At 25.0% G+C, this 12,476-nt stretch overlaps 1 protein-coding gene across 1 annotated transcript in view; it reads right to left on the reverse strand.

The window, feature by feature from the left end:
- The window catches only part of wb (wing blister), a 78,431-nt gene that overhangs the window by 8,825 nt on the left and 57,130 nt on the right, over nt 1–12,476 (reverse strand). The window contains exons 13-21 of the mRNA XM_011502869.1: nt 11,388–11,522; nt 5,314–5,420; nt 4,883–5,066; nt 3,217–3,560; nt 2,762–2,959; nt 2,044–2,214; nt 1,814–1,974; nt 1,586–1,720; nt 657–912 (exon numbers count right to left, since the gene is read on the reverse strand). Of these exons, the coding sequence (XP_011501171.1) occupies nt 657–912; nt 1,586–1,720; nt 1,814–1,974; nt 2,044–2,214; nt 2,762–2,959; nt 3,217–3,560; nt 4,883–5,066; nt 5,314–5,420; nt 11,388–11,522 (1,691 nt within the window). The remainder of the gene's footprint in view (nt 1–656; nt 913–1,585; nt 1,721–1,813; nt 1,975–2,043; nt 2,215–2,761; nt 2,960–3,216; nt 3,561–4,882; nt 5,067–5,313; nt 5,421–11,387; nt 11,523–12,476) is intronic.

Raw genomic sequence — 12,476 nt, forward strand, 5'->3', positions numbered from 1 at the left:
TGATAATTGTTTACACTATTGTATATTTCGTATTGTATATACACAATAATCATGTTATGTTTATATAAAAGCATAATATTTATAATTATGCTAAAATAAAGTCATTTAAAAATAAGTAAAAATACTTATACAGTTGTTAAGTATTTAAAAGTAACATTATTAAGAACAACGATCATTTATAAATGTAGATATATTGAATACGCGTACATACATATGAGTATTTGTACGTATTTAGTTGCACACATTTTTTATTTGTATGCATATATATTTATAAGTAATTTTATTAAATTGAATTCTTACTTTTTAAATATTTTTATAAATAATATAATTTATATTTAAACATTAGCTTAGAAAATTTAATAAATAACTATAGTTTATAATTGATCTCAATAGAAATAAATTAATATTTAATATAAATAAACTTGTATTCTAGATACAGTTAGTAAAATTTATTCTATAAACGTCATAAATTTGGAATAAATTAATTTTATTACATTTTTGTATAACGTATGATATAGACATTAAATATACAATAACATACAATTTATTTATAATAATTAGCATACAATATATGAAAAAGAAGTTATTTCTAAGAAGAAAATAATGGCTTTTAAAATAACAAGTAAATCAATTGTTACTTTACTATAAACAATTACCAGGCAATGTCCCGTTTCGAGATCACAGATTTCAGTTCTTCCATTACATTGACAGGGCTTCGCGAGGCCTACAAGCTCAATGTAGTTATTTGTATTTGTGTTGTTATTATTGTGCCATCTATAGTATCCCCAACTAGGGTTCTGACATGATGTACCATTATATTCTTCAGGACAGTCACATTGTTCGATACCGATGGCGAGTGGAGGCGAATGAATAGCTGTTGGAACAGCAGCGTCCATTGACGCTTCTAATAAACTAAAGGGATTACGAAATTATCTACTTCAGTTTTTTAACTAATTAATAATTATTTTTCATTATCCATGATCGTTTATTTATGATTTTTAATTATTTAACTTTTTTAAAATACTCATTAATATTGAGATTAATGATATAATCCAATCATATTTCTTAGATTGATAGGTACAATTATTGAATTAACCAATTTTTAAATCTTACTAATGTTTATAAAAATGTTGAAGTATACTTTCTAAATATAGTTTATAAAGGTTCAATCTTTTCTTGTAATACAATGTTTCTTGCACTTATATTTTTTTGATAAATATTTTTACTTATGAGTAATGTTTCATAAAGTCTAATTAATAAATTGTATTACATTAATTGCCCAAAAGATTGTTATTATCATTTAATGTGCATAAATTCATTTCCTTTATATTTAATCAAGTTTCCTTTTCAAGTTTATTCTCTTTATAAATTATAATTAATTTAAAATGTTTTTGCTACGAGTATTATATATAATATTATTTATGCCACAATAAAGTACTATAAAAAGAATACAAACTATATTACACATAACTACTTTTACTTCTATATTCGCTATACATATTCATTTAGTTAATAGACGTGATTCTTAATAATATTTCATGTATATGTAGGAGATGGATATAATATGAATTTCTTTGATACTTACATTGCTTTTGTAAAGTTTGTAAAGTCAGATACTTTCACAAAAATATGTTGTATTTGTTGCAAAACTATCATTAAAATTTCTCTGGTAATTTTAAAATCTGGTTTGTTTTTCAAATGCCACAACGATTCATGAAACCTTTTAGAATATCGTGTAAAAAATTATAAAATTCAGAATAAATATTGAACTTCACTTTATATGAAATTTTATGATACATAACGAACTAATTACCTTGCAATGTAGTAACTATCATTATTTGCTTTAAGTGGAAAATATTCTAAAATAATTCCATTACCCTGTAACTGAACTTGAGGAAATTTGAGTCCCGATCGTAATATATATCCACCTTCGGTTATCGTTGTAAATCGAAGGAATCCATTATATGATATAATCTTCAAAAAAATGCACATACTTATATCTCTTTATTTTTAATTTAATATTATATAATAGTTCATCCTTACTTTGTCTTTAAAAAAGGATTCAGGTAGTTCCCAATAAATAGGAAACTCACGATTAAAAATTATGGGTAAAGTTACATTTCCATCTGTTCCAGGAATAACAGAAAGTGTATTTATTTTATTTAATTTGCTGATAATGGATGGTAAATTTGCTGAAGATCCATAATTGGTAATCTATAACAAATTTTACAAACCTGTTTTAAGCTATGTGTACTGTAGTTTCTATTATATATATTAGAGTGATTGTAAACCATGTGTATTATTAATATTACATATTAATATTATAAATAGGATTTTATAACATTTTCGTCAAATGATAAATTAAAAAAAAAATAGTAATAATAATAATAATACTTATTCTTCATTGAATTAGTAAGTATTTTCTTATTTATATATTTTAATGAGTATTTAAATATACTAGTATCTAATTTTAAAAAGTAATATCAAGTAATATTTTAATTTCAACTTTTATAAAAATATTTTTTATTCTATAAATGTAGAAAAGATATTGTTTAATCTATAACTTATTTTTATTTTAAGTGTTGTATATTGAATGTCATGTTTTTTATTTAGAGAAAAAAACTCCATAATCAAATTTTTAAGATTCATCTATATGAATAAATAACTTAAAGATAAATATGATAATGAAAGCTAAACATATTGCTATTTTAAATACAATTTTTTGAATTTTAAATAAACGAAAGATCATGCACTGACTTACAACAGCATCGGTAATAGTATCATTCATGTAAATAACACGAGGTCTTAGTAGTCTTCGTTGTCCCCAACTGAGATTAGCTTGTTGACATATACTAGTTCTGCCGAAGCAAAAGCATTCGGTGCATCCTTTTGAATTATTGGCTGAGAGTCCAAATGTTCCCATCTTGCATTGATTGCAGCGTTGTCCAATTACGTTAAACTTAGGAAAAATAAAATATTATTTTTAATTAAAGATTATGAAATTAATATAAATATTTAATTATTGGATAGTATATATTTCGTGTTCTGTATTAAAGATCATGTTTTATATTTTTAATGAAAAAATTATTTTGTGAATAATAAACTTATCAAATTATTTATATATTATTTGCATATAGTTTATGTATAATAACAAATATTTTTATTTAAGTAAGTAAACTTAAATAAATTTTACGTTTATAATATCCTCAAATTTACCTTGCAAGGACATTGACCCTTATCATTACACTCGCCGAGTGAGCCCCGAGGATCACAATTGCAGGGCTTGCAGCGAGGGTAATCATAGTGTCCAGGTGCACAGCGATCGCATCTTCGACCATTAAAGCCCTCATGGCAGGGACACTGACCATCGAGTTGGAAACACTGTTGCTTTTTCGAGCCCAAAGTACTACAGTTACAAGCTCGACAGCCTAGGCCCGGGCGCAGATCGTAGGTACCTGGTCGACATCGATCGCAGCGCTCGCCCAAGGTCAGGCTCGGGCAAGAGCAACGTCCGTTCTTTGGATTGCATACATGCCCTGGTCGATCGCATGGCTCACATCCTGCAATTCATGTTAGTTCATGTAAATTTAAAAAATTCTGAAAATGATTGAGAAATATCTCCGGTTTGCCACTTGTCTTATAACCGCTTAAATATTATTATTAAAGTAAAAGAAAATTTATTTTAAAAGTTATAAAATATTCAATTAAATTGTAAAATACATAAAATATCTGATTTTTATATCCTATTTATGTTGATTATATTCAATCAAAGATAACGTAGTTTCAATAATGAAGCCATGTATTAGAAGTTATAGAATATATGTAGTGACAAGCAATAATTCTATTTTTAACTATTGAGTATAAATGAGTTAATAGTAGCTTTTTTGTTTTAATTAATTGTCTTATTTTATTTGTTATTACTCAAATTTTCTCACTCACGTAGAATATTTTTAATCTATAAATTGTATTTCTACAACCCAAAATCAATCAATATATCGTAAGCTTTTATAAGAGATAAAGTAAGGTATTGAAAGATTGAACAAAATAAAGGGCTTTGAAAATTATATAATTTACGTAAAAGAAATTTGCTTCAATATAATACAGATAATTTATCGTAAAATAATTTTAAGTCACTCGAAATATTTTTTCGTTTTTATTACTCTTAACTTTCGACTAATAAAATTTGTACTTTAAAAATAATTTAAATATAGTGTAGGCATCTCACTATACTAATGCATTTTTATTATATTAGAATATATTTAAAAATGTTATTAAAATAAATAAATTATTATGATAAATAATCAGAATAATACAAAGTATTTACAAATTTACATATAATAAAAATCTATTTAATATTATTCATACCGATAAAATTATTTTTATTATATTAATGTTATTTATTATTCAAATTTTTATTATATACGCACACCTTTAGGTATTATATATATTCACAACCATTTCAATGTGTAAATGTGTAAAAACGCAGCTTCTACGTATGCAAGTTATTCATTATCTTACGAATTTTTTCTTGTACATTTTACACCTTATTTTTAATATAAAAACAAATTTATGTACAAATATATTATTACAATATATATATTTTTTAATAATATATAAACTATCATATAATTTTAGTAATAAAATTACTATGTAAATAAAAAACATTTGCAACGGAATAGTCATTATAATTTTATAATTCTAATAATAATATTATGCACTACAACCATTTCATATATGATGAATTAATAATTATACTAGAATATTAAATTATACAATATCCAAAAAATAATTCGATTAAGCAGTTACAATGCAATATAAATGATGTTCCACTAAGTAATAAGTGTAAGGATAAGAATAAAATGATATTTGTGTTAAAGCTTACGTTGACAGCCATTATGAGAAAATCCAAAATATCCTGAAAGACAGGAATCACAATGTAGACCACCAATCCCAGGTTTACAATTGCATTGCCCCGTGAGATCATAACAAGACTTGCCGTATGAACCCAAAGAGTCACACTCGCAAGGAGTACATCCAGCTCCAGTGGTCAAACCCCAATAATCCGGCTGCAAAAATCAGTAAAACTAATTCAAATGATGCTATTGAGTAACTTAAGAATTTATACTTGGAAATCATTTAAACAAATTTTAGAGATGTTTTTATAAAAAATAAATAACTATATATATATATATATATTATAGTGTGCATTATACTATATTATTTAATAATATTTTTAGAATTTTTTTATACAATTAACTGAGTATGAAGTGAGCATACTGTAATAGTAATTAGTAAATCAAAACAATTACTTACTAAGCATTTGTCACATTGTTTACCGATAACATTTACTTTGCATAAACAGTTTCCGGTAATAATATCACAGGAAGAAGACGTTGCTCCTAAAACATTGCATCCGCAGACTGTAATAAATGATTAAAAACAAATGAAATAATAAATTTAATTATTTATTGCTGTGAAGTAAAATTAGATAATTACAATTCTTAATTCAATTTAGGATTATATACAGTTCTTAAATCGTATATAACGATAATAAATCAATTTGTAAAATTCAGATATCAGTAATATCTAACAAAGAATAACCTTTTAACTTCTATTTACTAATACTATTAAAGACTAATAAGTAAGGGTTGACTAATATTTTAGTAATTTATAAAAGGATTATTTAGAATATTTTGAAAATATAAAATAATATTTAGTAAGTTTTCAATTTATAAAAGAATACGTTATTATAATTAAATATCGTAAATAATATGCGTAAAGAATACCATGTTATATTAATTGTTTTATTTAATCTCATTGATTAGTAGTAATTAATAAGTTTTGTAAAGTTAATTATACTTTGTTAATTATTTAAAAATTTGGATTATATTCACGAGAATCCAGAAAATTTGTTTTAAGTGGATATATGTATAAAGTTCGCAATTTCGAAAATGTTTATATTATAAATGAAGAAGATCAGCAAGAATATGGACTCATACAGAAAATTGTAAAAGAGAAACTGGGCAGGCGGTAAAACGAATCTCAGTATCGTTAAGAAACCTTAAGTCGTTAAACAATGGCAACATAATGCTTATTCAAAAAGTTGTTTAGGCAATCGGTAGAACTAAACTTAGTATGGTATCACAATGTAAAGGGAATGCTTGCAAAACTTTATATTTGAAATAACATATGATATTGAAAAAATACTCAATGACAATTATTGAAAACCGACTCATTAAATCTCAATTTTTACGGTAGAATCACAATTTCTATATGTATTTCCTTATTAAGGACTCTCTTAATCAATTATTCTATTATGTTTCAATATTAAGACGTGACTACACTAATTAATATATAAGTACGATCAGTTTTACCGATCAGTAGCGGTCGGTTTTATCTAGATCAAAAATAATTTCTCTGAATCGGCATACCAATTAACTTTTATCTCTGCAATATATCTATTGGTACTTTTGGTTCTAATATATTTTCAGCGTGTTAATTGAAACGAAATATAATTCATGAATAATAAACTTCATGGTCAAACGATGCTTGGTACAGTATTTCCAAATTACTTTGTTAAATTATTTTTGTAAATAAATTATACTTTGTAAATTATTATTAAAGATCAAATTATCTTTATTTTGGTAAAAAAAATACATTGTTTAGTTTGATATACAATTATTTTAAATATATCTTTATATTAAATTTCATTTTATTCATTAAAAGCTTTTTTTAAATTTTTTAATTATTATCATGAAATAAAGTTGATATAAAGTAAGGGTTTGTTTTATGGGTCGAACTGCCAATTCAATAGGTCAGTGGATTAGTCTCTCGTCATGATAACTTAAAAGGAAATAATAAGTGGAAGGGCTGAAAAATATTATGTATTATGTATTTTAGTAAAACAATGTTTATTATTTTATTAAATATTATAATAATATTGCACTGTTATTAAGAGAGAAGATTATTCTATTGTAGTAATGAGGGTGTTTCCTTGTGTTCTTGATTATCGTAGATTCTATGGATATGACTGTGTATCTTGAAAGTTGAGGTTATGCTGATGTGAACATTAGCTGTGTAGTCAATCAAACTCACGAAGTAGCATGAGAAGATGATGTTTGAAATGAAGTATGCTTGGTGAAAAGAATGATCATACTTGATTGAGTGTAAAGTCTTGATTGAAATTGGTGCGTAATCAATTAAGTCTTTAGTTATTTATGGGAGCAGTAGAATGGTTAGTCATACTGACGAGTCATGATTACAAGCCTTTGAGCATTGAAGACTTGATGAAAATGTATTTATAGTCGATTATTCGAGAAATTGTTGTCTGTCCTTGACAACGTTATTGACGTATTGCGTCACTTCTCTCGACTATTTGAGCGGCTGTACGGTGTTCGAAGTGTTAGTTCGAGATAGCGTAAGTTTACCCGTGTGACTAGCTTTATATTATTTAATAATATAAAGAAATGTACCTTTTCAATTGCCGACAAGGTATGTTGAATTACTGCGTGGCTGATGTCCCTTTTTATTACGATTCCAATTGGTTTCACTGTAAAATCACTACCTAATCCTTTCCTTTTTCCTTTCCTTTTAGTAATGCACGTGTAATTTTAGTAGGCTGCCGAATATGTGGCCACGTGTCATTGTCACAGTATATACTAAAACACTGAGGGGTAATAATAGTTAAGTGAGCGCGAGGTAGAATTACAATGAGCTTTTATGACTTTTGAATACGCGCACGAAGGCTTGATCGTTCCGTGGCGGCTCTGCTGAAAATACCGACCGTTCCATGGCTGTCCTGCTGAGGGCAGAGCGAGACCAGTGCTATGGCTTCTACTGATAGAGGGTTAGATCGACTCACTGCGACCGGGTTACGGCAAGATGTTAGCAGCAAGCGCAGTTCAGTAAGTGGTAGCTTCAGCAAGGGTGGTTCGGCAAGAGATGTTTAGCAAGAGAGCAGGGTACGCCGCGTGCTTGCCTTATATATCCACGCGGCGGCTCACTTAGCTGGCAACAAGGTATCGTAGTTGCTGCACTGGAATCTTATATGAGGCGTAGAAAGAAAAATCTAGAAGTTTCGAGAATTTGACGAAAGAAAAAGTAGGGCGTAATACATTGACACCTCAATGTGTCATTGGTACCTAATCAAGTATCTTCTTAAAAATTAATGTAATGTAAGTGTATAAAAAATATTTTCTGCTACTATACATAATAGAGCATTTCAGTTATTTTACTGGTTAAAGTCATCGAGATAAATCGATTGCGTGATTCAGTAACTGTACAGGGGACAGTTTTCGGAAAGTGAAATGATAATGCGCAAATTTGAGAAAATAATTAATAGACAATCTTTATTACTCTTTATTACAAACTTTATTCATTAATATTTGTATTTATAAATGAACTATTACATTAATTTGAAATCAAGACTACATTTTATAAAATAATTATTTCAATTCCACATATGCTTAGCTCAATTTTTCGAAGTAGGTATTCAACTATGCTGAATTTAGATCAGATTTTTATATTATATTAGTAACAGATATTGTCTGAAAAAATTATTAAATGTATTTTAAAATTAAGTAATTTTAATAAAAATAATAATTAAACGATAAAATAATTTTTATATAAGATATAAAAAAAGCTATGCAGAATAATGCAATTTTAAAGAAAATTATTAATACAAATTATAATTCCAATATAATTTTGAAAAAGGTGAAAATCTTTTTATAAATCGCTTGTCAAAACCGTTTATTAGTACTTCCAACACATAGCAAAGTAATGTCTTGCGTGAGACTTTCAATGTACTTAAAAAATAACAAAACAAAAATAAAATATGAGTAAAGTAGATAAATATTCAATATATTAAATTCTTTTGGAATTATATTACAATCTTTCTTATGATGTTTTAAATTTAAAATACAAAATAAAATGTAAAATATTTTTTAATATAAAGAGATATAAAACGAAGATAACTTAAACACTAATGATATTTAATATTTATACGATAAGAATATTAAATTCATATTTCTACAATAACAAAGTGACATATTTTTCAATTTTAAATATGAAGAAACTTCATTATATAAAATCTTGTTCTAATAAATTCTTATAAAAAATGAATATATCAATGATAAGTGTCAAAGGATCATATGTATAAACACTTCCTTAAGCACTTTATTTGATAAATATTCAATTACCGATTTTGAAAAAAACATTTTTTATATACAATACATTTATAATTAAAAAAAAAATTATTCATTAAAAGAAAAAAAATGTTTCGTTATACTTGAATCTATTGTTGTTTATTTATTGTAATAGTCTGATATTAAATCAACGATCTAGTTGCAAATGGAATACATTTATTGTATACACGTATTAGTAACTGATATATGTAGAATGTACATATAAATCATAGATTTTTTTTATTTTATCAAATATTTGGATGCTCATCGTTATAGAAATTAAATGAAAATATGATACCAATAAGATTTTATTTTAAAGTTTATTGTAAATTAATAAATGAATTATTAGATTAATTTGGAGTGAATCACATTAATAACCTATTATTAAAGCCAAACTAACTCATATATAGTGTAAAATGTTGATTACTTAAAAAAATTTCCCCAGAACCTTGAGAATTTGAACTGTATTTATTTAAATCTGATCGTTATAAGATTTTATAATAACGCATTCTTTATTAAATAAAAATTATTTTTTGAAAAAGTTTTTTAAGAACTATATTTTAGATATTTTATAAATAAAAAAATCATAAAATTCCAATTAAATATAATTATATAAGGTTTTTAATTAAAGTGGAAGAGTTTATAACAATTTTTCATTTTTCGTTCTTTCTAATTATATAATCAATTTTAATGTATACCGTACACACACACATATACAAAAATTTGTAACTTGAATAATAAATTAAATAATATTCATTTTTTCGTTGTTTTTTATTATTAATTATAAAACTATAATTTTTTGAAAATCGTAAACTAGTATATTAATGTATAATATACATATACAAAAATAGAGTCAATTTCAATAAAAAATGTTCTTGAATTAAATAATAGACAGAAAAGATAAAGTTTATTTATTATAAAAAGATATTCATATAAACTAATGTAATAAAAATAATTATATATTCTAAAAAAATTATACGAACAAAATTATTTCTCAACACTGTAGAAAATATGAAATATTTTATGGGTTTCAATAGATTTTTATTTTAATGCGCACGGATTAGAATATTTTTGGTTATGATTACATGAAGTATTAAATGACATTATTGTCTGCAGTTTGTCATATTAACTGAAATATGTAATTAGCTAAGACGTGACAAACTAAAATTAAAACATATTAGTAAAATGAAAGTGCATATTCTGAATAGTTATCATTTATTGAAAAATACATATTTTCTTTAACTTTGTTATAAATTGATAAAATGAATAGAAATAAATTAAATAACATGGAATAATCATATTTCTATTTAATTTATAATTCAATTACATATATTTCTAACTATATCATTTACACGAAGTATAAGAAGAATGTATAAGTTAGTAAAAAATAATTTAATAATAAATCAAATTTAGCATAGTATGTACTGTTATAAAAACAATTAATAAATGCAATTGATAAGTATACTACACTGAAATAAATTATAGGAAAATATCAATGTATAAGTTATATGAATCATTTTTAAATAGAATAACAAATTTAAGCATAATTAGCATTCATAAATTGTATTATAAAAAAGTATACACATTACATTTATTCAAAATTAAACTTTTTAAAATTGTAACTAATTGCGTGATTTTTAATAACTTAGAGAAATTTTAATGAAAAAATAATGGAACTCGAAACAACTAACTTTAATTAGAGATTTAATGGAATAATCATTAAAAAATAATAATCCTAAAATTATGAATTAATAGGAATTGTTTTTTAATTATAATTTAATTGCATATAAATACAATTAAGACTTTATTGTTTGAATTTACTACAGTAATTATTGAATTATATGTAAGTTTATGTTATTCATTCTCCAATTATGCTTTATCACAACTATTTTCAATTTGATCGTTGAAATACTACTCAAGTATTTATGGTTAGTAAGACGTTTAAATTCATTTTTATAATTAAAAACGTGAGCTTTTAACATCGAAACATGTGGTGTATTTTATTGAGAAATTATAAAATACTATTAAAGATATAAATATATGTATTTATAATTTTGTAGAATTTGTAATTATATTTTTGATACTTTGAGTTAAAGCAAACGTTTAAGTTGATGAGTACTTTAGAGTAAAGATTAGATGAACTTGCGGATGATTGAATCTTATAATTGATTCGATCATCATACACCCAAATACAGCGTAACTCACATTTCTGATGGACCCCGATCTGCATCTTTAGTTGAGGTTTTAAGTAGATGTAAGCCTTTGGCTTTATAGAAGCGGTATCATATTCCTTTTGAGTTTCGCCCCTAAGGGATAGGACACGATTAACTTGATTCAGGTCTGATCGTCAACGCAGAAAGACGTTATTACCTTTGGCATAGCGTAGAAACCCCCAATATGAGTCGACATTTAGAAGGCTCAAAAGGAAAAGCGCGAGGTTGAACGCAGTACGGCTTAATACTGATTTTTGATGCAGCATAGTGAATTTTCCACATACTCAGTCGATTTGCGCTATTTTTAACGCATTTGTCTTTAAAAGTCGTTACCTTATTTCCATTGGCTTTGCTCATTTCTTTCTCGATTTCATATATTTGAATTTTATAGAATTAGGATTCACTTCATCTTAAATCCGAAATTTAACTATTTTGAATTTCGCATGTATTTATGAATACACTATTATCAGAGGATCATACCGTTAAATTTACGCACCATAATAATACCTGTGTATTTTAATTAAAGCATTAATGCAAAAACATTCTCATCATTTTACCTTGTTACATTTTACATTATTAGTTACTAGAAATGTAGACGCAACAAAGTTAATAAAAAATTAATGAGACATTATTTTGTTCACCTTTTTGGATGCCAGATATATCAATCAAGAGGATTAATTCTTATGTAATTGCTGCACATAATAATTTACATATCATTTACTTTTGTATTTTATTTTTTCGTTTCTGCATATGTAAATTATTATCTATTGTTAGAATTTATAATTTAATATTAATAAACCTTACGTTTATTATATATAGTTTTAAAATATTACATTATCCGTAAATTTTAAGGTTTTTAATTTTGTACTAAAGTAAACAAATTATTTCTTGTAGAGTATCACAAAAGTGAGGTAAAGTAAAGTACTAAAAGATCATCAGAAATATAACTATAAATCTAACGTAATCTAAATTAATATAATTATTACTGTATAAACTAATTTTTTATAATTGTATAATGTTTTAACTACAAATATTTATAACTGTATAAATAATTCATTGTTAAGCAGTAACAAAATAATAT

This window comes from Ceratosolen solmsi, unplaced genomic scaffold (genome assembly GCF_000503995.2).
Source record: "Ceratosolen solmsi marchali unplaced genomic scaffold, CerSol_1.0 scaffold15, whole genome shotgun sequence".
NCBI classification, from domain to species: domain Eukaryota; kingdom Metazoa; phylum Arthropoda; class Insecta; order Hymenoptera; family Agaonidae; genus Ceratosolen; species Ceratosolen solmsi.